The sequence below is a fragment of the Oryzias latipes genome, chromosome 10 (genome assembly GCF_002234675.1).
Source record: "Oryzias latipes chromosome 10, ASM223467v1".
NCBI classification, from domain to species: Eukaryota; Metazoa; Chordata; class Actinopteri; order Beloniformes; family Adrianichthyidae; genus Oryzias; species Oryzias latipes.
The window spans coordinates 17,432,007-17,458,410 of record NC_019868.2 but is presented as its reverse complement, the minus strand read 5'-3'; the positions used below and the strand labels follow the sequence as shown (position 1 = coordinate 17,458,410).

Below are 26,404 nucleotides of genomic sequence, written 5' to 3'. Positions count from 1 at the left end.
GAAATGTCGAGAAAACAAACAATTGAGCTATTTAGAGTTACATTTGTTCCTTCAATTAAAAAAATATCAACTTTTTTCGATTTTAATGATCTTCCTATATGATCATCCGTCGTGGATGTTTAGAAAACATTATTCTATTAGTAAATTAGTTAGATATCTATAAAGAAACACCACAATGAGTGTTTCCGATCGAGGCGTTTAATTGTCTTTGTCTACTAGTCCTTCAGGACTGTCCCACATCGGTTCATTTGTGATTCGCATTAGAGGACAAGACGCGCGTGCCTCTCGCTCGTGCCTTCCGCACGAGCTTGTGTTTATGAACTGCGTAGGGGGAAAAAGGAATTAAAAAGACACACGAGTCTGGTTCCCGCGCGTATTTATCGCACATTTCATTCGTGCCGAGCCGAGGCGCTCAGCGGCCTGTTTCCTCAGTGAAAGGCAACAACATGGCGCGGGGGAGTGAACCGGAGAGGCCGTTTTTGTTCAAGACATGGCTCATTCAATTAGCCGGTGGTTGTTAGTCTGTGAAAGGAACTATATTATTCAATGCTCCGCGTTCACCTCGTTGTTGTTATCCGCTTATAACTGCTTTAAACAACTTCACCTGGAAGCTAGCGCGTGCGCGCGGAGGCTTGTCTGCGAGCGTGCCCGCCAGTGTGCGTGCGTGCGAGCAGGGCGAGTGTCACGGCCCTCTGCAGACTGGGGGGTTGGGTAGCAGCCATAGCAGCGCGGATTGGTCGCTGCTCACCAACACAGTCGGTCTGGGCTTGTTTTAACATAACCGGGGGCACTTCGGCAGCAGCCACACTGAAACCATGTAGTAAATAAGCCGCCGTGGCTGTTGGGGGGACCGGCGGGGCCACTGGCTGCAGAGTAATGGAGATTGCCGTCTTCTTCGGTGTCTGAGGTGACAGTTTGGTTTTGTTTTTGTTTTTTTATGGAAAGAGGGCCGCCGCTGATGAGGCGATGAGGTGCCGAGAATGAGAGCGGTGCCTTGGCCTACTTCTTGTGCCGCCGCAGCTGGGATTGTGCAGATCTGCGTTCACAAATCGAGTCAAAACACCCGCTTTGTGTCACTCCTCGAAGGCCCGCTGTTGGGTTGACGGTGACCGACTTTCCAATGGTGAGTTTCATTTGGGGTTTTTTTCTCCACGTGTTGACAGTGTGGTGAACTTAGAGGCTTTATTGTGTGTGAGTCGGCGATAGCTTCCTCTGTCGGCCATAGCTTGTTTGTGTGGCTGTGTGATCATGGCTCAGTGTCACCTCCTCTATACAGCCTGAGCGATCGCCATGGCCCACGATCAGCAGACAGACAATGCCTGACTATGAATCTGTGAATGCAGTGTGTCAGTGGGACGTCCTGCTGGCCTTTTGAATGGAGGCCATGCTATGTTTTGATAACTTTCCTTATGGCTTTTCTTCTGTTGGTTGACTCTATGAAGTATCTATTGTCTTCCCCTCTTTTTTATTTTGCAGGAGACAAGCATGACAGCATGAATCAGTCTTACAGAGCGGGTCTGAGGGTAGGCTCAGTGTTTGGCTCGACCCAGCCTGAGCTGAGGGCCCACAATGGCTCCACTTCCTATGGAAACCGCTGTGGCGTCGTGAAGCGAGGATCTGCCCAGGCGACGCCTGCACCGCTGCCGCCTTCCAGCCTCAAGCAGACCGCTTTCCTGGGATACGGCCAGCCGGAGCGACCCTGCTGCTACAGCCCGCAGAGGAGGCCCCAGCATCCGAGCAAATCTGACCTCCATCCTCACCACAACATTCACTGCGCAAGCCCAATCGATGAGGATGACGAGTTTGAGGCGCCGCTGGTCCAGCTCCCTCCTTCTCCGGGGGACGACGACCTGGAACCTTTTGAGACCTTGCAGGACGGGAGCAGGAACGGCTTCTCCCCTGGCAGTCCGGACAGCTTTGACCGCTGCTCCCCGATCCCGAACGGATGCCTGCATTTTGAGTCCACGCTGTTTGACAGCAGTGACGTTAAGGAGGAGGATGAGGGTCGCCAGGGTGGCGAGGACCTCACGCCTTTCCACCACCCCTCAAACTCCAACCAGGACAGAACTGCCACGAAGTGTAAAACCACATGGAGCTCAGGGGTGGACAGAATACCATACAAACCCACAGTTTTTAATCTGATGTCCAAAACTATTTCTGAACTGAACCCCACACTCAGCCCCAGTGCTCTGCCAGAAATCACACTGAGGGACGGCTGGAACCTGGGTGAGGAGTTAGACAGTGATGTGGAACTCTCCTCTTTTGACCCTGGACTTATCTCACCAGCTGGCACCAACTCTAACGTGAGTGTGAACCACGTATGGGTAACGACGCCCCGGTTTCTTTACTACACTGGAGAAAGTTTGATCGATCCTTGACCGCGCATAAATCCAGAGATTATATACTTTAAGTTTAAAAATGCACTTTCACTGTAACCAGCTGTTGTATCTGTGCTATGACTCAGAAATTTCCTTCTGAAAGGACTTTAGATCAGTTGCTGACATTACCTGTCTTACAAACTGATGTGATCCGATAATCAGCCTTTTTTTTTATTCTTTGTCGATCAGTCCAACAGCCCAAAGAAAAAGCTTCTCCCTGCAGTGAGATACTCGGAGGGCGACTTGGTGTGGGCGAAATTCAACAGGCGGCCCTGGTGGCCTTGCCGGGTCATCTATGACCCCGATCAGGGCTTTCATACTAAGATGAAAGGTGAGCATGGATGATTACTAATCATATTCACGATGGTAAAATGTTAATGTGGAAGTTTGCAGGTTTTTTTTTTTTTTGCATGGACCTCTCAGTAGGTGGAAGGCCGCACTCAGATGAAAATAGTGTTTTTAACATACCTTTGTAGCATTTCTCTTATGATGAAGGACATGTGTGAAGAATATTAAGCTTAAAATTGCATTTTTGAGTATTTCTTTATTAAAATCGTTATAAATCAGGAGCAGATGAAAGAAAAATGTTGTGTGAGGGGCTGTAAGATAGCGGGAAAGAGTGTAAACAGACGGATGAAGGGATGTGGGGGCGGGCTTACTCTGAATAGTCCCGCCCATAACTCAAAGGCAAGTATCTATTAAAGCACTGCCGCCCTGTAGAAACTCTGTCCAAAAATCACAGGTGTTTTATGTGGGCAAAAACGGCGTAATCATAATTTAAAGGTTTCTGGGAAGACTTTTAAAATGAATGAAAAGATGATCAGAGTGGAACTTTAAGGGCATATTCTTCATGATGTCATCAGTTCCGAGCCCCCGTCCATGTCGGATGTATTTCCTGGAGACTGTCGGGGAGGTTGCAGAACGGGCCTGGGTCCCAAACGGCGTCATTCTTCCCTTTGAAGGAGGCCATCAGTTTGAAGACCTTCCTGTGCTTAGAAGAAGAGGAAAGCAGAAGGAGAAGGACTACAAGTACACCGTAAGTGTAGGAGTCGGACTCTGATGTCTTTTCATTTCTCCACCATGGCTTTAAATGGGATGTGTGTTTTCATGGCAGATTCCCAAAAGCCTGCTGACTGCGTGGAAAGTCAGTGTGGCAGAGGCGGAGCTCCTGCTCCCAGGTCGACAAAGTAACTCTGCACTTTCGGTGTCTACGGGTGAAGGAGAACGAATACCAAGCCCTGTTTCTAAGGAAAAAGAAGCCGATGACCCCTCCGTCTCTCTTGACCTCATTCAGTCTCCTTTGCCTACTGAGGCTCCTAATGGTAATGAGCACCAACCCTTAAAAAATTCTTCAGTTCAGGCCAAGAAGATCAAAACTGTCAAGAGGAAAAAGAAATGTTTGTCCGACATATTTGGCCATATCGTTGGTGGATCAAAGGAATCCGCGGCGAGTGTTGGCAGCCAGCTGAATTCTTCAAGTCGTGTGCTGAAAGAGGAGCCTAAGGATTCGCCCTATGCTGATCTGGATTCAGTTCCAATGCTGCATCGTCCAAAACGCACCCCAGTTTCTCCAGAACACGACGTCGGCGCATTTAGGTTGAAGGAGGGCAGTCCAACTGAATCAAAAAACTCTAGAGTCAAGGTGAAGCAGATTTTAGATCTGTCCCATTCTTCCGACGGCCTTAGAAATCAGTTGCCGTGTAAAGAAGGAAAATCTGACCATAAATCTGACGGCTGCGCTGAACTGTTGCTCAGGTCGGATGAAAAAGGCACCACGCCTCTTCCTGCCAGCAACCGCCTGATGAGAAAAGCTCTGAAAGCAAAGGAAGAGACTGATCAGAAAGATGCACTAGCTCCAAATCATATCCCAACCCAAACTCCTCCTCATCCTCGTACAGATGCTACGTGGACTAATGCTCCCATTAAAACAGAAATGTCCGAAAACTGGGATTCCCCCGGTAACGTGTTCCTTCCTATAAACCACAGCTCCCCGAAACGACGGACCGGAAAGCTCGAGAAGAAACTAGTTTGTAACGGATCCCTAATAAAATCGAAACGCAAGGACGTCAGTGAGCAGCACTTCCAGTCGGTCAAGATGGAAGCAGAAAGTTCTCAGTCTGAGCCGTCATCTGCTTCCACATCCATGTCCCTGTCTCCAGAGGACGCCTTTCCAGAAGGTAAGGAACTGCGGTTTAAATCCCTCGCTGCGGACAACAAGGTGACGGATCCCTCTGTATTCCGGCCGAATTCCAGCTACAAATTCAGTACCTTCCTCATGCTTTTGAAAGACATCCACGATACTAGAGAAAAAGAAGGCAATCCCCTAAAAATCCCTCCACCCCCAGCTTTAATCAAGGAGGAGCCCCTGGTGATTCCCACTTCAGCCGACCCACTAACAGGTTCAGGTGATGGTTCAACTCTCAGGATCATGTCAGAAAACGGGCAGTCAGGGAAATCCTCGGTGCCCCAAAGCACACAGAGGAGAGCCAAGTCCAAGACTCAGACTGTTCCAGCAGCTAACACCTACCAATGTGAAGATGTTCCTCTTTGCACTCAGTCAGACAAGCAGCGCAGGAAACAAAGACTACCGTCTAAACTTAAAGTCAGGAAGCCTTGCCCGACTGCGGACCTGGCGAACATGGCTCACGGCAGGGAGTTTGTCAGTGGCCACACCGACCCGCTTGACCCAGGATCTGATCCCTTCGCTGCTCCTCCTGACTCTTCTGCCAGCTACCTCGACGGGAACTCCGAAATCTCAGCGGCTCCAAAGAAGCGCTGGCAGCTGGTGGAAGGTGCTGATGAGAGGATGGCGAGCGATGCATCGCAGCTTACAGGAGCATCGCCGGAGGCTGTGCCTGAAACGGAGAAGCACGCAGACAGCGACTCGCTTTCGTCTGCGGGTAAGACTGGATACCTGTTTGGTAACATCGTAAAGCGAGGAAATGTCAGCTAATATTGTGTGTTTTCTGGTCATGCAGGACAGTCGGAGAACAAACGCCTCCGGAAACCAACAAAGAGACTGCTGGAGTCGACGGAGGAGTACGAACAAATGTTCTCCTCGAAAAAGAGGTTGAAGAAACACGGCTCTGAATCCTCTAAAATGGTGAGATGCTCTTATTTCTGCCCAGAACAGATTTATTAAATAGCAACATCAGAGCCAGTAGTTGTCATGCACGGTGTGAAATGTATTCTCCGCATTTGACCCACCCCCCAGGGGGAGCGGTGGAACCGTTTGTGGAACCATCGTTATAGGAACAATCTGCAAGTGGTTTCTGATTCATGATTTTCTCACCATTCAACTGTTTTTGTTCATTGAAAAAAGTTGAAAAATGTTTAAAAAACGTTTTCTTCAAATATTAATATTGTTTCTGGCTAAAAAGGAAAACAAATAATTTTTCTTGATTTTTAAACACAAACTTTTGTCAGTCGACTCACATCACATTTGCTTTCTAGAATACCGGTGGTCAGATTTACAGATTCAATTTGTTGCAGCCAATTTACCCCCATTATCATTCTTCTGCCACTGTGCTTGACAAAGGAGAGGAATCCTTTTCTTTTTTCTTTTTTCTTTGGTTTTTGCCAAACACAATTTTTTCTTGTTCATCCTAACCTTCTCGCTCTTCTTATTGTCATTAATGGGCTTCAAAACTTCATGCTCAAGAGACCTGGGTGTGAGATGGAGATTTTTGGATGTTTTTCACTTGATGTTTTCTTTGATGTTGTGCTATAGAGCTCTTAAATCCACGATATTTGGAAATGTTGCGCAGATATTACTCCCAAACATTTGGCCAAGATTGAGCCCAAGTCTAAAGAACAGGCACAACAAGCTTGTTGATACATTCAAAAGAATTCATGATTCACTGTGCTTCATTACTGCCCAAACAGGAGACTTTGGGGATGTCGACTCTCCATGACTTCAGCGCAGCGGAAGGGTTTGATACCTCGTCCTCGGTGGATCCAGCCGAGTCTCAGTTGGAGATGAGGCCGAGTCTGTCTCAGGATGAACTGTCTCCTGTAGCAACATCAGCCTCTCCTGTTTCCCCCCAGCCATCCTTCGACTCTGAGGCAGCAGAGAAGACTGATCTACCTCTCGGATCCGGTGAGTCCAAGGGCATCTTTGTACTCGCAAGCTGCAGAAGTAAGAGCCATTGTATGATGCATTCGAATTTGATCCAGAAGAACTCGTGGTGACATCAGTGTAAAGCTAAGGACACACTGGCCATGTGTTCAAGAACATGCGTCGCATGGTAAATGGCGTATACTTCTATAGCGCTTTTTGTAGGAGTCTTGGTGCCAAATGTTCAATTGGTGCAAATCTCCTGAATCTTGCTCCAGGCTTTTTCTTTATTCCAATATATGAAAGACTCCGGGCACAAACCGACCACAATTCTTAATTTCTCCACCATTATCAATTTTCAAATGGTTGGCACTTCCGTCAATCAAAAGAGGCGCCATCCATACGTTACCACGATATCCCTGATTGGTCAAAGTTCTACCTAGTTTAACCTGCAACGCGCAATCAGTAGCCGCACGTTTTGTACGTAGAGCCTGCAGACGGTCGTAAAAACCTAGCTACGCGTGAAAGCAAAGGCCCAAAATGCATGTTTACGCGCATTTACATAGCCTTCATTGGCTTAACAGAAAAAACATCAGAAATGTATTCTGTGGTCCACTTAGTCTGTGATATATCCCACATAATTTTCCTTAGGAAAATGAAAGGAAAAGGAAAAATGGGTCAAAACTAGATTTTTTTGTTTTTTCAGATACGGCACAAATTCAAGAAAGAAAGAGGCCGAGAAAGCTTTCACATAAGGTGCTCGAATGTACGATTGAAGAAGTGTCTGCTGCTCCTGCGAGGAGGAAGGTATGTCGAGACTGACTGAGGGGAGCTGGTGGAGAATAATTCCGATTCATGTCAGCTTTCTGTTCTGTCATTAAAAAAGAATCACGTTTTCTCTTTTTTTTTTCCTGCTAGGAGCAAAAGGGCCTTGCTGACATCACTTCAGACGTGAAGGTGTTGGTTAAGAAAACTCAGGTACTTCAGTATAAAACATTCAACTGTTTGTTTAGTTGTTGGGAAGGCTGCTAAACTGAAAACTATCTTGTGTAGTTTGCTGCTGCTGCTGCTGCTGCTGCTGCTGGGAAGAAGGACCCAGTTCCCAGCGCGTCCCCAGACTCAGCTGTTGCCTCCAAGCTTCCTCAGAGAAGGTCTCCAACCCCGCAACCATGCAAGAGCCCCAAGCAAGAGGATGAGACGGAGCCCTGCAGCACTGAGGAGAAACAAACTACACACACTGGAACACTAACTCCCAAACCGGAGGTCTGCGTGGTTTTTGCTGTAGGCAATACAGCATAGATATGCTCATATATCAGCTGTGCCTCAATAATTCTGGGTAACAATGACTTTTAGGTGCTGCCAACTGGTTTGAATGACAGTTTCTCTTCCCAAGTGGACGGAAAGGGGAAAACGTCCTCCTTGAAGGAGAACGTCTGTCAGGTGACGACCGTTTCTTCTTTTGTCCTCATTTTCTGTAGCTCAACCTGGGTCCGGTTGTTTTTGTCCGGGTGCAATCACGATTTGTGCGTTTGCGCAGGTGTGCGAGAGGCCTGGAGACTTGCTGGTGTGTGAAGGCCACTGTTATGGAGCTTTCCACCTGCAGTGCGTCGGCCTGTCGGTCGCTCCCAAAGGAAAATTCTTCTGTCAGGAATGCAACACAGGTGGGTTGACGCTGCAGCTGCTTCTCCTTCTTTTGCCCTCAAACCAGTTTCTAAATGTTGCTCCAAAAGTTTGTAAAAGTTGTTTTAAGCCTTAGATGGAATGCTTTTTGGGGATGTTGCCTGGTTTTTCAGTGATACAGCATTAATTGATGCTCTGAGAGAGAGCTGCTCTTGCAAATGGTGATTAATCTTATTTAAAGCAAATAAATCACAGTCGAATAACTGCACTGCCAAACTACTTGATTCACAATTTCTCAACTCAGCACAGTTGAGTAACAACTTGATTTTTTTTATAAAATATCCAATATTAATTAGAATTTTGTTCGGTTGTAAAAAGCTTTGCACCACTAATAATTGAAATAATTTAAAGTTATTAAAATATTTATTAATTCTCACTTCTCATTTTTTTGCCTGAAACACAAATGACAAAAAGCCTTCAGTGATTTTGATGTGTTTTGAACTCAGCATTTAAGAGGATGAGTTGCTTTTCAGTTTTTTCTGCATCTGCATTTTTAGATTTTAGATGAAGTGGAAAAGATTTCAGACTTTTTTACAATTTTGCAATTTTTTTTGAACTTCTTAACCTATTTAATTCTTCATAGTTGTCAAAGATACACATTTTGTTGCCAGATTTGATTGGGTTGTTGCAGCGTTTTCTTCACCTGTGAGCGATGCTTTTGCCGCTAACCTCAGAGTGGTTGTGTGTTCGGCTACACACTGGAACTCAAACTGGATCTACTACTGATGGTTATCATGACAGACTTTCACTGACTTGAACCTCATCTGTTTCAGGGGATCATATGTGCTTCGTGTGCAAGAAGTCTGGTGACGTGAAGCGCTGCATTATCCCGCTCTGTGGCAAGTTCTACCACATGGACTGTATTTTAGCGTTTTCAGCCACCCAGCCGCATAACAAGGGCTTCCGCTGCCCCCTGCACGTGTGCCTGTCCTGCCACATCACCAACCCCGTCAACGTCTTCAGCTCTAAAGGTAAGTCTGAGCATGACTCTTTGGAAATTATGCTTGAATCAAAAAACCGGTGTCATTTTCTAGGACATAGTTTCTGCAGAGTGGCAGCAGTTGATTAGAAATTCACCTCTGCAAATGTGAACATGAAGCATCTTCGCCTCCCTTCCCTCCCTGTTGCTGAGAGCTCTCTGTTTACACTCTCCTGCTAGCTTACCATTAGCGGAGCGACAAAACAAGTAAAGTCATTTATTTTTGATCTAGAAAACGTTTCGGCATAAACATTGGTGATTGTGGAAACAGTCTACATCCAGATTGCTTCACGGAAGGCCAGATGATGACTGAACAGTTTCTGATGGGTGGATCATAGTTTAATGTGACATGCAGCATCCTAGAAGCAGTCACCTCTCTGTTGGTACTTTGTCCAGTTGTAAGCGTGACTCATGAAGAATGCGTTCACCTTTTTGTTTAACTTCACTGTATTTGTGTTGATGGTCAGTTTCGGTCAGTGCTATCATCAGGCCTGAGCTCCTAAAAGCTTTTGTTTGCATCGTCAAATCCGTACAGATCAGTAGTGGGAATCTCCATCGACTGTATGTGAGTACTGGACTGAGTGACCCCTCCCCCTGCCAGCTCCAAGAAGCCAAAATCCCATAGATTTCTAATGAGAACTAATTCTTGCTCTACTGACTGTTCTTAGCATGTTCCTGCTTATTCTATTTTTTACGGTGATTTTTCTTTCTGCAGTGCAAGTTATCCAAGTTATAAACTGACCAATCAGACGCTTGATTTAAAGGTTTGGTGTAGCCCGGGTGTGGACTTCCAAAAAGCTCACTCTTTATTCGTGAGAGTGGTTCCCATAGGAACGCTGACTCAGACCGATTTGGGCCAATCACTGCTTAGTAACGTCATCTGGCTCCAACAATTTGCCGTTGGTGTCGCGAAAAAATGTTGACTCAATTGACTTCATTTGGTTGGTGCCAGAAATAAGCATTTTCTATGGGTGACATCACACTGGCTCTCTCCAGTTCCCCTACATAGTCAACGGGAAGAACTCTGTGTGGAACTCTGAAATGTCTTCTTTAGAGGTCAACTTTTGTTATGTAGCACGTGTTGTCTCTGAGGGCCACCCATAAAGCACTGGTTATACCTGCTTCTGCAGAGTCGGGTGTAATTGTTGGCAACACTTTAATCCTGGTAAACACAAACTATGTCGAAATCTGAAGATGTTATGGAAGGTGACCAATAGGCTTTGAGAGGTTGCAAAACTGTGTGTTTCAGGTCGACTGGCCCGGTGTGTGCGCTGCCCAGTGGCCTATCACGCCAACGACAACTGCATGGCAGCAGGCAGCGTGGTGCTGGACAACAACACCTTCCTCTGCCCAAACCACTTCACTCCCCGCAAAGGCTGCAAGAACCACGAACACATAAACGTGAGCTGGTGCTTCGTCTGCTCTGAAGGTGAGCCTTCCGTGGCAACCGGCGCTGTCACTTCAGCCCCCCCCCCCCCCCCCCCCCCCCCCAAGAGTGCAGAGTGTGTTTTATATGCAAACACTGTTTGAGCTGATCTATACAGAATCAGCAAACGGACTACCGTTCTTTCTTTTGCTCTGTCTAACAAATTTCATTACATGGTGATAACGAAAAGTAACCTTTTTGTTTTTTGAACAAAGCAGTTTGTCAGAGAAAATGTCAAACACCTGCAGTGCTGATCAATTTGTAATTGATTACTATAGTTGTGGACTAACTCAAGTGGAAATTGTGTAGATGTTGTTGGTCATAAACATCAACATGATCCAGCTATTTCAATAGAGCACGTCTCTCTGCATTAAAAGACCTCTCGTGTCTACAGATACACAGTAATCACCAATTAAAATCCAATTTTCAGTGTTCTCTTGCTAGAGAAATACATTGTCTCAATATCAGGCGAAAAAACTTGCTTTCCTGTGATCCTTTTTATTCTATTTTATTTTATTTGACTGTTATTTTACCGTGAAGTCCCATTAAGATCAAACTACTTTTTTAAGGGAGACCTGGGACAAAAGGCATCATCACACTAAAAACATACAGTTAAAACAATAAATTAGAAATTAAATACAGTTAATAACGAGAGACTAGAAACCATCACTATGAGGATACAGAAAAAGAAAAAAGATAGAAGTTACTATCATGAGAAAACTGACCAGTAAAACAGCTAAGTAGGCTATTTGCAGCTTCTGTAGATTTTTTCTATTTATTTATTTTTATTTTAACCTTTATTTAACCAGGATAAAAAAACTCATTGAGATTAAAAATCTCTTTTGCAAGAGCGTCCTGGCTAAGAGGCAGCAGCACAACAATGAGACACATTTCTCATTTACACTCACACTCAACCAGATCTAAATTCTGTTTGGTGACTTTTGTTTTCAATCATTCTTGGACTTCTGCAGGAAACAGAAAGAAACAGAACAGGTTCCTTTGGTTGGGGTAGGAGTTTCCCTTAAAGTCCCATGACTTTAATTAGCAGTAGAAAAACTAAACCTCACTTCTTATCTTGTTTTTTTCTTTTTGTGTTTAGAATTGATTATGAGATGATTTTTCTGACTATTTTTGAAGTTCCTATTTGGGAATTTGAGAGATGTTGGTTCTTAGTCCCTGTCCAGAGACAGATTGGGGCTTTTGGTGAAGGTTGAGTGGTTCATGGGTGTGCTGGGACTCCACAGGGGGCAGCCTCCTGTGCTGCGAAGCCTGTCCTGCTGCTTTCCACCGAGAATGCCTGAACATTGAGATGCCTCAAGGGAGCTGGTTCTGCAACGACTGCAAGGCGGGAAAGAAGCCGCGCATTAAGGACATCCTCTGGGTCAAATGGGGCCGTTACAGGTGAGGACCCCCGTCCCCCACCGTGTGCGCAGCCTCTGTGTGCAGCACCTGATGAGCCTGCGTTTCTGTCTGATCTGATCATTTAGGTGGTGGCCCGCTGAGGTGTGTCTGGCCAGAGACGTCCCGAACAACATCCTGAGGATGAAGCATGAGGTGGGGGAGTTCCCGGTCCAGTTCTTTGGCTCTAAAGATTTCGTGTGGACATACCAGGCCAGGGTGTTCCCCTACATGGAGGGGGACACTCACAATATCGAGAAAATGGGGAAAGGTGCAGACGCAATCTATAAAAAGGGTATGTTTTTTCCAAGTGTTTACCCATGAACTGCCTTCTGTGTAAGTTAGATTCAAATTTGAATGTCCACATTTGTCTCTAGCTCTAAGCGAGGCAGCAGAACGCTTCAAAGAGCTGCAGACAGAGCGAGAGATGAAGCAGCTCCAGGAGGACAGGAAGAACGACAAAAAACCGCCTCCATATCGACACATAAAGGTACGGTGTGAGCCGTCACTCATGACCGCGTTTGTCGTTTTGCCATCTGACCAAGGTTGGACAAATCCATTGGTGTTTTAGGTGAACAGGCCCATTGGGAAGGTGCAGATCATCACAGCAGACTTGTCTGAGGTCCCTCGTTGCAACTGCAAAGCCTCCGACGAGAACCCGTGCGGCGCGGACTCTGAATGCATCAACCGCATGCTGATGTACGAGTGCCATCCCCAGGTGTGCGCGGCAGGGGAACGGTGCCAGAACCAGGCTTTCACAAAGCGTCAGTACACAACTGTAGAGATCTATAGGACGCTGTCCTGTGGGTGGGGTTTGCGGGCTGTGTCCGACATCAAGAAGGTAAAAAAAAAAAAAAAACTGACGATTTTTAGGGGTATTTGTGTCTTTTTCTTTTTTGTTAAATGTGTGAGCATTCTCTGTTTCAACCACAGGGAGCATTTGTGAGTGAATACGTGGGGGAGGTTATAGATGAGGAAGAGTGTCGAGCCAGGATCAGGCACGCTCAGGAACACGACATCTGTAACTTCTACATGCTCACACTGGACAAGGTGAGCCACACCCCTGCAGACACAGGCCTCTTTCAGCAGAGATGGTGATTTGTGGGTTCTTCTCCTCAGGACCGGGTCATTGACGCTGGGCCCAAAGGGAACCAGGCCCGCTTCATGAACCACAGCTGCCAGCCGAACTGCGAGACGCAGAAGTGGACTGTGAATGGAGACACGCGGGTGGGGCTGTTTGCTCTGCAGGACATCGCCAAAGGTTTGACACAATCAGCTGTTTCCTTTCTCCTTTTTTTCTCCCTTTCAATGCATTTTGCACTTATTTGGGTTAAATCCAATGTTCTTCAGGAGAGGAGCTGACTTTCAACTACAATCTTGAGTGTCGGGGCAACGGCAAGACGGTCTGCAAATGCGGAGCGCCCAATTGTAGCGGCTTCCTGGGTGTTCGACCAAAAGTACACATCTACGCTGAAAACATCTTAGCTCACCTTCTTAAACCATAACTGATCATTTCATTCCTCGTCGTTCAGAACCAGCCCCCAGCGGAGAAGGTCAAACTAAAAGAAGGGAAGAGGAGAGTGGGCATGAAGAAGAAGACCAAGCAACAAGTGATGAAGGAGCGGGAGGACGAGTGCTTCAGCTGTGGCGACGGGGGTCAGATAGTGTCATGCAAGAAGCCGGGCTGTCCAAAGGTTTATCATGCCGACTGCCTCAACCTCGCCAAGAGGCCTGCAGGTCAGAACTTCCTGTGGTTTACCGTTGATCCACACGTTCTAAAGATCAGTCTGACTCAGGGAGGCTGAATTCAGAGTCCTGGACACTCCGCCTCAGCTGCATTTTCCTAAAAAAAATACTGACTTTTTAATAACAACAAACAATATTAACCTGCCACATTACTTTGTCACTTTTATACACTTTTTAGAGTGAATTCTCATGGAGGCTTGAATGTTTAGACAGAGATTTTGTGTTGTTTGCATAGTAAACCAGAAGAAAAGCTTAAGTCACTTGATAAAAGCATAACTAGTAATGCAGTTTAATGGCTCCTTCCCACCTGGACTGATTGGTTCAGACTTAATGTCCTGGAATAGTCCGTTTTTTGTGAGCAGATGGGAATGCTCACCTTCTCTGGTGCTGCCTTAGTTATCCATTGTAAGGACAGTACTGCCCCCAGGTGAGCAGCTTTTGTAAGTGCGTGATACACATGTCTAAAGCTGGGGTCCTTAACTCCCCGGTGGTAGAGGGCTAGGGTTGGGCGATGTCCCTTAAATTGGCAGTTGACGATTTTTGCAGTAAACCATCGGGATGGATGATGATATCATTGGGGGGGGGTATTTTTAATTGTTCTTTATTATATAATTATTTATTACTTCATTTATTTTATTTCCCAGCTAATGACTCATCCGCGATGATGCAGTATAAACTGAGGGAAGTGACTTTAACAAAAAATAATAATAATAACAAACAAAATAGAAAAGAAGTAGTCCGTTCCTGCACTTGATTAGTCAAGTGGACCGGTGGACCGAGCGACCGTGTCTCTGAGCAGAGCAGACGGACTTTGTGTTTGAGGGGAAGGGAGGATGCTTTGTTACCTGTCCGCTATGTGTGGGAGACTTCGGACTGCGATCCGTCCCGCAGCTCTAGGTGAACGAGCTACCGAACTCAGGAGAACCGGGTCTTCCGGTAAAAGTGTGTGTCCGGGCAGAGCTCGGACCGCCAGCACACACACAGGGGCTTTGTTTGGGGCGGTGTGTGAGCTTTTCAAAGCAGACATGTAGCTCAGTCCTTAGAAACCGTTCAAACAATCACCTGGATTTGTGTTTCCAGTCGTGTCCCGACTAAATAAAAGCTGATGTTATTCCCACATGTTTACGTTCAGCAAAGCTGCAGATTGCAGCATTTCCCGCATGGATTTTATGTTCATCAAAGGCTAAATGTTGTTAACCCGTGTTAGCCTCTCCTAGCACTGGCTTCTTCCAGCTCCGTTCTTCAACAGAAAAAGCACTGACCCTACGGATTTAAATTAAAATGATGAGCGAACAGGCACTTCATAATAACCATAACATTAATAAAAGCACGTTTAGAAGATCATTTAGGATATTAAGGAACTCATTTCCTCTTGCGGTATTTCAAACACTACTGTACATGTGCGAATGATTTATTCCGACCGAAAGTGTGACCCATGTGAACGATTGTTATAATCGGAAAAAACTTTTCTGGGCCCTTGTACACGGTTGAATTCTAATCCGACCATTGATCCGATAAAGATATTTTGCACATGTAACCGCGGCTTATGATGTCAGCGTGGCGGGGGCCTGATGTCAGTCAGCCAGCATCATCCATCGGCACAACCCTATCGAGGGCCACTGGTTTGTGGGTCAAATGGTACCAGGAAGCACAGAAAGAACACCTACATGACATTCTTTTTGTTTTAATTATTGCAACTGTTGTTCCCTCACATCAATGCAAGTTGCAACTGATTTAGATTTACTCTGTCCCGCAATGTTTTTGAAATTCTTCTTTCTTACTGCGCGTTTGAGCGACAATTTGACCCCCGCCACGCACTCAAAAACTCACCAACACACCTAGCATCCGATGAAAATGAATGTTTGAAATAGTGCTTTCATTTGAAGTGATTCCTCTGATTGCAACATAAATCTCGATTCCAGGGCGATGGGAGTGTCCCTGGCACCAGTGTGACCTTTGTGGAAAAGAGGCTGCTTCGTTCTGTGAGATGTGCCCAAGCTCTTACTGTAAGGAGCATCGAGAAGGAATGCTCTTCATCTCCAAGTTGGATGGAAAGTTGTCCTGCAGCGAACACGACCCATGTGGACCTGACCCACTTGAGCCAGGAGAGATACGGGAATACATGCCCAGCATGGCCTCTGTGAGGCCTGGCGCGGTGGCTGCACCGGTCCTAGATGCCAGAAGAGCATCATCCTCTTCTTCCTCCTCCTCCTCTTCTTCTCCCTATGTTCCCATCTCTTACCCTGACAGCCAAACAGCAGCATCCAAGCGAGAGCCTCCTCCTCGTCTCTACATCAACACCAAGACAGCTACCTCCAGCTTCATCCCCTCCAGCAGCTCCTACCTCGCAGACACGACGGAAGAAACCACGACCTCCTCGTCCGCCTCCTCCAAGGATGAGAGGGAGGACGGGGAGGTGGAGGAGGGGGAGGTCTGTGCGTTGGACATGCAAGAAGTGGAGGAAGATGAAGAGGACGAGGAGAACGACACAGAGATGTTGGAAGAGAAAGAGGAGGAACCCATTTATGGTGGAGATTTGGTGGAAGATGAGGAGGGGGAGGATGAGGATGACCCCTGGGGTAGCTGTTTTGATGATGACGGAGAGGTGGAAGAGGAGGATTTTGAATCTTGGGGTAAATTGGAAGATGAAAAGTAACTCTTTCTTTAGAAATCAGCAAGAATATTTAGTAGACTATGGCAGAAGAGATATTTTGGTACCTCCATGAAAGCTACACTGCCTTCACTTTGGTACAACATTGCCTTCTCATCTCCTCACTGCTGGACTGACAGCGGAGATGTGTACCGGTGCTTATCTCACTTAATCTTTTTTATATTTCTGCCAATATGTTTATGTGTCTGGTGCTGTTTTGTTCTGTTGTTTCACCTTTCACTGTTTACATTTCCTGCCTTTATTTTTTTATCTATATGTTTGGAATATAAATAAGAAGTGGGAAGTTTTCACTTGACCAAACTGTCATCAAAAGAGCATCTTATGCTGCCGTTTTTGTCTTAATGTCGTCTTTTCTTTATAGGGGTCATGGAAACGTGCTCTCCCACTGGTCCATGTTACACTTGGGGCACTGCAGTACAGTGTCTGTGAAAAGTGCAAAAATAAACCCACTGGAATTATTATGGGGCTCTGGATAATTCTTCTCATGACAGAAAATATTTTTATTAAACTGATGGATGTTTCTCCTCCCTGTTAAATGTAGAGTTTTTTTTGGGAAGTTCCACCATAAATAACACTAATAGTAACAGTTGTTTTATTGTATTTTTTAATTTAATTTTACTTAATTTGATCTGTGATTTTTGGGAAAATGTTATATTCCTCTCATTGCAAATCTTGTCTCTTTCAAAAGACCCAAGGGAGATGTAATATTTAAGGAAGATTTAGAATAATCAATAGGTCGTACACAGACTACTTTTACATTTGTTCCCATTTATGAACACGTTTTAAGTGCAGTATTTATTGATCTATTTATTATAACTATGAGATTAGAAACCACAAACAGCCACTGAACGATTTTGTCTGTTTTGAACAAATTCAGTTGGGTTATTTTCGTTAGTTCCATTATTATTGTTATAGCAAAAATTACAAATCCAATTATAAAAGAAAAATAACTACTGTCCAACAAACTCCAATCGGAAGTGAGTGACGGGATTCTTATTTTGCCATGGTTTTTATTTTGAAGGCATCTGGTGTCCACGTGATGTCGCTGTTTTCCGCTGTGACGCCTGACTTTCCGACGAAAGCGGATGTGACGTACCTGAAGATAGTTGGAGTAACATGGCGGTGGTTGCGTTTTAACCAAAACACAGCGCATTATTTTCAAAAGGCTAAAGTTTTCGAGCATATAATTAAAATAATTATTTTTAAAAAGACATAAGCGACATTCTTCATTTTTTCTTCTTCCAGTAACAAGGTAAGGTTATCTTGTAAATTCTGTCCACAATCAAATTGTTTTGCTAACATTTTTACATCTAAGCTAACGTTAACGTAGAAAATGCTCTCCTGTTTAAAACACATAAAACAACACAAAATTGATGAAAATGAAATGCTTAAGTACAGATATGTTAAATCCAGTTTCAGTCATGACGGAGCAGGCGAATACCAGTCCAGTCGAGGGCGTCGTGAACCTCGACGAACCCAAGAAGATGACCAGGGAGGACTGGAGGAAGAAGAAGGAGCTGGAGGAGCAGAGGAAGCTGGGAAATGCTCCAGCTGAGGTGGACGAGGAGGGAAAGTATGTAAACCTCGAGAAGATAGATGATGAAATAGGTCCAATACTGTCAACTCAAATACATGAACTCAATTTATTATTCATCCTTTTCTCTAGGGACATAAACCCTCACATTCCGCAATATATTTCATCAGTCCCATGGTACATCGATCCATCTAAAAGACCAACACTAAAACATCAGAGGCCACAGGATGAAAACCAGAAACAGTTCTCGGCCATTGGCGAGTGGTACAAGAGAGGAGTCCAGGAGGCAAGGATCCATAGAATCAATACTTTGATGTGGTGTTGACTCCTAAGAATGAAGACTGAACTTGTGATCTCATGCAGAATGTGGTCGTCACCAAATTCCGAAAGGGTGCTTGTGAAAACTGTGGTGCCATGACGCACAAGAAGAAAGACTGTTTGGAGGTAAAACATTTTGAAAAAAACATTTTCATACGCATGTAACACAAAGAGCTTTACATAGTACAAATATTTTTTAATTTAAAACCAAAAAACAAAGACTTTCACACACAATGTTAACTCACAATGCTAAAACACAATTATACCCCCATCATAATTAAAGACAGTCCAGTTAAAATTGTGTTTTTAACATGTTCTCTTTCCAACTTTTTTATATGATGGAGGACATATTGAGGGAATTAAGCTTGCAATTGCATTTCTGAGTATTTCTTTACACAAATTTTGGTAAAGCAGGAGAAGACAAAAAAATGCAATTGCAGGGCAGGCATGTATTTTCTGCACCATCTCTGCTGTATTTTCAAGTAATACACTGTGTTAAAAACAACGATAAAGTTTAAGTTTCACTCGTATTTCATCAGCGACCCAGGAAAGTTGGTGCAAAGTTCACAGGAACAGACATTGCTCCAGATGAACACAGTCAGGTTCAGCTGCAGTTGGATTATGATGGAAAGCGTGATCGCTGGAACGGGTATGACCCCGAGGAGCATCAGCGCATTGTTGAAGAGTACGCAAAAGTCGATCTGGTAAGTGGATATACGTTTCCCAAAAATGTAGGTGTGGAAAGTATTCAAGCTGATGCTGCTGTGTTTTCCCCCCTATTCATTTAGCTGCCGTTATTCACTAAAATGTAACCTAAACATCATTAGTTTAGCATGAAATTCAAAATATGGCTGAAGCAGTTCATGTTTTGCTGAACACGTATGTTCTGCTTTGCTCCTGAAACCCCAATTCTTTTATTTCTCAGGCTAAAAGGACTCTGAAGGCGCATAAACTTCAAGATGAGTTGGCCTCAGGGAAATTGGACCAAAATGTAGGTATAAGTGTCCACAAAGATTGTTCTGATATAATATTTCCAATGACCTTTTGAGTTGCTGCGTCTTCTGTGAGCAGGAATGGGAACACGACAGCGAGGACGAGGATGAAGACAAATATGCAGACGACATCGACATGCCCGGTCAGAACTTTGACTCCAAGAGACGAATCACCGTCAGGAATCTGCGTATCAGAGAAGACACAGCTAAAGTAAGAAACAGATGAACAAAAAAGCCAAATATTTTAGTCTTTTTTTAAACATTGGTTTGAGATGGGTTGCATATATTTAGTTTGGTGGCAGATATTTTGAAAGTTTTTCTGTGCTCTTCCACAACCACAGCCTCAGTTGAACTGACAGGATAACCTAAATATATTAGTTTCTATAGAGTTCAATCTAAAACCAAAAATTATCAGATTTTTTGTAAACAAGTATCTAAAAGCAACAAAAAATGAGAATTATCTGCACTTCTGTTGCTACACACGGCTCCTTTTTTTGTACACTGCTCCATCGATGTAGCAAAGACGTATTTCTTCTTTGAATTTTATCCTTAACTTTTATCCTTTACTGCTGTTTTAAGATAAATTTAAGTTAACAGTTGGCGTGCTGCTATGTCACATACCTAAATAATTTTCTTCAATAAATTAAAAAACAAACAAACTATGATGATTAAGCTTGATTAGGCCTTATAACATTGATATTAAAAAATGACCTTTTTGTAAGAGTAAATAATAATAAAATTATTTAGATCTTCAATATATTTTACATAAAATCTCTAATTAAATTTAGCAAATAAAAACTGTGTTTGACTGTAATTTCCTAGACTGTAAAAACCCTGAAGTTCTTACATCTTTTCTTCTTCAGTACCTGAGAAATTTGGATCCAAATTCAGCGTACTACGATCCAAAAACCCGAGCCATGAGAGAGAACCCGTACTCCAACACTGGCATGAACCCTGATGAGTGAGTTACTATTATCTTTCAAAAGGCAGTGTTAGTTTTTCCGGGATCTTCTGCAATGACTGACCCCCTGCGTGTTGCAGAGTTGGGTACGCTGGAGACAACTTTGCTCGCTACTCTGGAGCTACAATAAGCATGGCTCAAACCCAGCGTGAGTCAACACTGTTTTTCCATTTCTTTACAATGTCAAAATCGTCGAGCTTTGATTAAATGGAAGCTGATGGGCTCTTGTGTTGCACATATGTTATTGATTCATATCAAAAGAAATGTACGGTTCTCTGTAGGCGTGTGTCTGTGTGCGACAGCTTGTTTTCATTGTGGTTTTCCTGTCAGTGTTTGCCTGGGAGGCCTATGAGAGAGGCTCCGAGGTCCATCTTCAGGCTGACCCCACCAAGCTGGAGCTGCTCCACCGCTCCTTTAGAGTGAAGAAGGAGGACTTCAAAGAGGAACAGAGGGAGAGCATCCTGGAGAAGGTGCCCAGTTCACCCCACCATGACAATCTTTAGCCGCACAAAAGTTTGACATTTGAAAATGTGGCCCCACTCAATTATTCACTGAATTAGTAGTTTATGTTTAGACTTTGAAAATAGTTTTGTTTTTATCTGGGCCACCCTTCAGTCTGTAACCTAAATATGATTCCATTTATTATTTACTGTATAAATCTGTTCCCATTTGTGTGTGCGGCTCTCAGTATGGAGGACAAGAGCACTTGGACGCACCCCCCCGGGAGTTGTTGTTGGCCCAAACTGAGGACTATGTGGAATATTCTCGTCACGGCGCCGTTCTGAAAGGCCTTGAAAAGGCCGTCGCCCGCTCCAAGTATGAGGAAGACGTCCTCATCAACAACCACACCGTAGGAAAAACAGGACAATCGTTTTTGTGGGAAATGTTCCTGTTACTTTTCTCATGATCACATTGATGCTCCTTTTTCTCTTGGGTAGTGTATTTGGGGCTCCTACTGGAAAGATGGCTTTTGGGGATACAAGTGTTGCCACTCGATGATCAAACAGAGCTACTGCACTGGAGATACTGGATTCAAAACAGTAAGTGCACGGCTGCCCTCACACATGCCCTCTCAGACTTGACGTTCTTCAGTTTACTCAGATGTTTGGTTCTTTTATCAACCTGCAGAACAATTCAGACTGTGTTCCGTTTGAAGACGGGCCGATTGAAAATCAAGAGGAGGAACAGCCCAAGACTCTCCTGGAAGTAAGTGACCACGAGCATGTGAAGAGACAGCTATTTAGAAAAGAAGTTTAAACGTTTGTCTTCATTCTAAAGATGCATCAAGACAAAATGAAAGAGAAGAAGAAGAAAAAGAAGAACAAAAAGAACAAGAAGCGGGCCTCAGACAGCAGCGACTCAGAGGATGAAGAAAAAAAGAAGGAGAAGTTGAAGAAGGTGCAGTACAACGGGTTTTTTTGGTGTCATTTATTGTCATTTTTTTTGGATGGCTAAGCTTCCACGTCATACTTTCATCCAGGCTCTGGACGCAGAGGACAAGCGAGTGAAGCAGGTCGATGCAATCATGCAGCTGGATGAGAGGAAGAGGCCCTACAACAGCCTGTATGAAGTTAAGGCGCCCACCGAGGAAGAGATGGAAGCCTTCCGCATGAAGCGCATACGACCAGACGATCCCATGGCGTCCTTCCTGGATCCCTGATCCACCACCAAATCCAGAAAGACTCAGAATAAACAAGTCAGATGAAAACAGCAACAATCCTGCACTGGAAGTGCTGAAAGAATGCATATTTTTGTCCTCTGAAATGAATTTTCACACCTTTGTAGGACGTTTAGCCTTTGAAAAAACATCTTGTCTTTGTTCCATACCTTTATGCTGATGTGCAGAACATGTCTGTCGCTTTCAACATGAGGTCTGCTTTTTACATTAAACAACATTTTTGTGTAAAAATACATCTTTTTTACTATTTTTATTGGAAAAAAATAAATTTCTTAATCCAAAGTAACCCAGTTCAAGTAGATGCAACTAACGTTAACTATTTGTGCTTTTTGTTCAAATTTTTGTTATTTTTCTCTCTAATTTAAAAAAAATGACAATGTAAAAACATGCAGGGGTTTTTGTACAATTTGTACAATGAGCTTAAACTTTTTACACAAAATAAGTACATCAGGAGATCTCAATAAGAAATAGTAAACAGAATAAAATAATTGAACAGGAGAAAATATTACTCATCACACAGAAGCACACAGTTCCACTGTACTGTATGGTACGCGTTGGGAGTATTATAAAAATGATCAAATTTAATAATAAATCCCTAAAAATGTGAAGAAATCACTATTACTCTGCATATTATGTATAAAAAAATTTGGTTTGAAGAAAGTAATAACAGCATTTTTTATATTTTTACCATCAAAACCTTAATAGGTAATCCAGTTTTTGATTTATGACACTAATATATAGTTTTGCTTTATTATGACTTATTTATTACGATATTTATCATATTTCATCATAGAGTTTGCATTTGAGAAACCATGGCTTAATATCCAACTGAATTACAAAAAAACATGTTCAGCTTTTTATTAGTTTCCATTGATAATTTTTAAAGAATCTAATGAAGAAATACTGAATTAAAAAGTGTGTCCAAATCTTTGAATGGTTATGTAAATACAAACATATGTTTTTCTAATATCAGCAGAATGCTGTATGTTTTCCAGGTGAACCTCACTGAGCTAAAACATTCTCCTTACTGAGTTAGAATGCATTGGCTCTGCAGTTTTCAGTTGTTTAATAAATATAAACAAGAATTTTTGAAGTTACATTTTGTAGACTGATGCAGTGTCTACAGTGTTAGTGTGTACTAGTCTGTCATTTCTGCTAAAGTTTCTCGTGTTCTCACTGCAGTACAGTTGGCCTGGCTATATGACATCATAGTGAAAGTATTTTTGGCCCATCATCTCCTCCAAACACAGGGCGGATGTTTTGCAGCATTAAGAGCTCCTCCAAAGATTTGAAGAAAAACAATGTTCGCTTTGCTGCTGAAGAGTCATGCAAAGACGTTGGTGAGCTTTCATGGAGATCTAGGTTGTGGAAATAGGATAGAAAACCCCAAGAGGCTTTGATTTCCCAACTGGTGAGTTGTGTTTTTATCTTTGTAGAGCTGCAGATTGATGCCATTAGTAAAAAACGCAGCAGAGATCTTTCCTTTTCTTTAAATTAATGACTCGCATTTCTTTCAAAACATTGTTTAGAATACCAAAACTGAATGTGCCACTTAGGTAATGCAAAGATTGGAGGATCTTTATCCTTCTATGCATGCATTTTGTCAATACTCTCTTAAACATGTCCAGGCGAATCCATTTTCATCTAAAACTTTTTCATGTAGGACTGTGGAGCCACATTTGCCCCCTCTTTATTGCTCCATTCTCCCGTTTGTGTCTTTCCAGCGCTCAGCATGCTCCACTTTTGTTTCATGATGTGTTTCCTGTCAGTCGTAAACGGTCAGTCGCCAAATCCTTTGTCCAAGAGGGATCGTCCCCTCACTGTTCATCCGTCCCAGTTGGTCTGCAGTCTGCCAGGTCCTCCTGGGCCTGCAGGAAATCCAGGAGCACCTGGACAACCAGGGTCTGTGGGGCTGATGGGACCACCGGGAAAGGACGGGCCGGATGGAAGTGATGGAGAGAAAGGAGAAAGGGGGGCCAGAGGTACTCACTGCAACCATAATTGTTTTTGCTCATGAGAAGTTAAGTAACTAATTGAATTTGTGTCATTGGGTCAAAATGATTTACCCATCACTTAAATTAATTGACCTGAAACTGTCAAATGATTATTCTGGAGGATCACTTTACCACAACACTAAAGCTATGAGTTTCCTTAGCAAAATGGAGTCTATTCAAGTTTACAAGTCTACTTGGTCTTTACTGAAAGTGAGAATACTTGAAGTTTACTTTTTATATTACATCTACAGTATATATTGTGAACCTAAAATATTTCTTCCAACTACAATTTAGTTGGAAGAAGAATTCAGATAGTATAATTCCTACACTTATCCTCATATTTACTTAATAAATGAAAATTCAAGTGTACTACTTTTTACTTAGGGTTACTGAAGCCCAAAGCACTGTGCTGAGGGGTCACAAACATTTCTCTTTTGGTGGTCTCCTTGAACTATTCTTGTTCTGGTGGTCCGATGTTCTGGTTCCATCCTTTTACCGTGCAGCCTCACTCAATCCAGTGTCACTCAGCAGAACTTTATATTTCCAGTGAAGCTCATGGGTTTTGTGAAATCCACTATCTCCTATCTCCAAACTATGACATTTATTGCTTTATTTTATGAAGACGATTATATAATACTGCAAATTTTAATGTAAAACCCTTCTCTTACAAGAATTTGTACTTTCTGCTGCACAGCAGACATGGGTTAACCCTGACACACAACTTCTGAAACTTCTTGAAGATGTCTTTCATTTGAAGCATGTTCAAAACACTTACTAACCTAAAACAAAAAAAACCAGCTTGATCAGGAACGGTCTTTTTTCCCCCATCATGTCCCACTTTTGTTAGGACGTCTTTCTTTTCATAGTTCTCGTTTTGACTTTCCTCTCTTGTCTTGACTTCCTCTGTTCGTCCTCGAGGGATTTTTAGAATCCTTGCAGATGTTGAGTTTAGCCCACTGGCTGCTCTTTGATGTCCTTTAACAGCTTTAACAGCTTTGTGGGAATCAATGAGCTTCTTTCCCACATCTTTAGAGAATAATGGGCTTAACACATTTGAAGCCAAGTCCTCTTTTTCTGGACTAATGATGTCAAAACTAGTTACAGAGTGTTTCTAATGTGCAGTTAGGATACAGTGTTCTTTTCTCTTAATCAGGGGATCCCGGGAGATCTGGCAATCCTGGAAAGCCAGGTGTGAAAGGTCGCGATGGAGTTATTGGCAAAGCAGGACCTCGAGGACTTAAGGGGTTGCGTGGACCACCAGGTGTGTCTGGCAAACCCGGACAGAAAGGGGAGCTGGGTGACACAGGCCAGCCAGGAGCTCCAGGTGGCTGTAGCTGTGGCCGCACAGCCCGATCCGCCTTCTCTGTTGCCGTGACAAAGAGTTATCCAAAAGAACGGATACCAATACGATTTAACCGCATCTTGCTGAATGAGGGGAATCACTACAATGCCAGCAGTGGGAAGTTTGTCTGTGCAATCCCTGGGGTCTACTTCTTTAGCTATGATATCACACTGGCTAACAAACACCTGGCCATTGGGCTGGTTCACAACGGGCAGTACAAGATCAGGACATTTGACGGCAACACAGGAAACCATGATGTGGCGTCTGGTTCCACCGTTCTTCACCTAAAGCGTTCTGACGAGGTTTGGCTGCAGATCTTCTACTCTGAGCAGAATGGACTCTTTTTTGACCCTTTTTGGACCGACAGCACCTTTACTGGCTTTCTTATTAACCCTGAACATCAGTTTGTCAGTGAGGCAGATAGAAAATCACACACTGAACAAAACAGTTGATACTGTGATGCTCATTTATTTTGCCTCAACTGTTGAATTCTCGTTTGTATAGGAAACTCTTAATGCTTTTTCTTATTCAGACACCAGGGGGCGCAGAAGGAAGAAAAAAATTAAAACATGACATATTTCCTTGAGATTGGAGTGACATTTGAAACTTTCAAAGTAAAACATTTATTTTATTAATTTACTAACATCTTTCACCTGTTTAGATGTCTACGTGATAGTATTTTTGTGTATGTTACATGGTTATCATAGAGAATGAACTCAGTAGCCGGGGAATCTAACATCTAACAAAATCCACTGATGCACTGGGGGCAGGTTTATTCAGGACGTTTTCCTTTAAATCGGAACTGATATCAGCACACTCTTTCTGTGTGATATACCACTAGCTCCAAATATTGTACTGAAGATTACTGTGAATTCCAGCTGAACTGTATAAAATTGTATTGTTGCTCAACGTTTTTTTATTTAAAAAAAAAATCTGCATTATATTATCTTGGGGAGGTCCTCTGGTTTATGTAGTTCAAATGAAACTTCTAAAATTTGCAAAGGTAAGTGAAACATAAATGTTTACTTGGAGCACTGGTTAGATAATGTATAATACTGTGTAGCACAATGTTAAAAAATGCAGTATTGATAAACAGAATCACACAAGGAAAACAACCAATACAAACTTATTAACAACTGAACTGTGTATTCTCCCCACCACTTCTGATATACCCTTAATAAGATTCATCTTGTGCATTGTTCTAGTCAAATATTGTTAAAAACACTAATTGGAGAAAAAAAAGCTAGTTC

At 43.4% G+C, this 26,404-nt stretch overlaps 3 protein-coding genes across 3 annotated transcripts; all 3 read left to right on the top strand.

Moving 5' to 3' along the window:
* The first annotated feature begins 305 nt into the window (after positions 1 to 305).
* LOC101160669 (histone-lysine N-methyltransferase, H3 lysine-36 and H4 lysine-20 specific) lies at positions 306 to 16,796 on the top strand. The gene is made up of 23 exons (XM_023959240.1): positions 306 to 1,123; positions 1,477 to 2,303; positions 2,568 to 2,709; positions 3,242 to 3,414; positions 3,493 to 5,278; positions 5,357 to 5,481; positions 6,264 to 6,477; positions 7,142 to 7,242; positions 7,354 to 7,413; positions 7,489 to 7,698; positions 7,789 to 7,875; positions 7,973 to 8,096; positions 8,889 to 9,086; positions 10,344 to 10,523; positions 11,765 to 11,921; positions 12,008 to 12,213; positions 12,296 to 12,408; positions 12,490 to 12,759; positions 12,852 to 12,968; positions 13,038 to 13,179; positions 13,269 to 13,375; positions 13,451 to 13,655; positions 15,587 to 16,796. The coding sequence occupies exons 2-23, from the start codon at positions 1,494 to 1,496 to the stop codon at positions 16,318 to 16,320; spliced, it is 6,261 nt and encodes a 2,086-aa protein (XP_023815008.1). The 5' UTR covers positions 306 to 1,123; positions 1,477 to 1,493; the 3' UTR covers positions 16,321 to 16,796.
* Positions 16,797 to 17,423: 627 nt separating this feature from the next.
* On the top strand, positions 17,424 to 22,051 carry slu7 (SLU7 homolog, splicing factor). Its single transcript, XM_004073330.4, has 15 exons — positions 17,424 to 17,587; positions 17,749 to 17,908; positions 18,002 to 18,155; positions 18,233 to 18,313; positions 18,727 to 18,891; positions 19,113 to 19,178; positions 19,259 to 19,390; positions 20,043 to 20,140; positions 20,221 to 20,288; positions 20,471 to 20,610; positions 20,829 to 20,990; positions 21,079 to 21,180; positions 21,269 to 21,346; positions 21,419 to 21,538; positions 21,621 to 22,051. Exons 2-15 carry the CDS (start codon positions 17,757 to 17,759, stop codon positions 21,798 to 21,800), a joined length of 1,698 nt encoding a protein of 565 aa, XP_004073378.1. The 5' UTR covers positions 17,424 to 17,587; positions 17,749 to 17,756; the 3' UTR covers positions 21,801 to 22,051.
* Positions 22,052 to 23,047: 996 nt separating this feature from the next.
* Positions 23,048 to 26,369, top strand: c1qtnf2 (C1q and TNF related 2). Its single transcript, XM_011480274.2, has 3 exons — positions 23,048 to 23,229; positions 23,543 to 23,800; positions 24,966 to 26,369. The coding sequence occupies exons 2-3, from the start codon at positions 23,551 to 23,553 to the stop codon at positions 25,604 to 25,606; spliced, it is 891 nt and encodes a 296-aa protein (XP_011478576.1). The 5' UTR covers positions 23,048 to 23,229; positions 23,543 to 23,550; the 3' UTR covers positions 25,607 to 26,369.
* Positions 26,370 to 26,404: the final 35 nt, after the last annotated feature.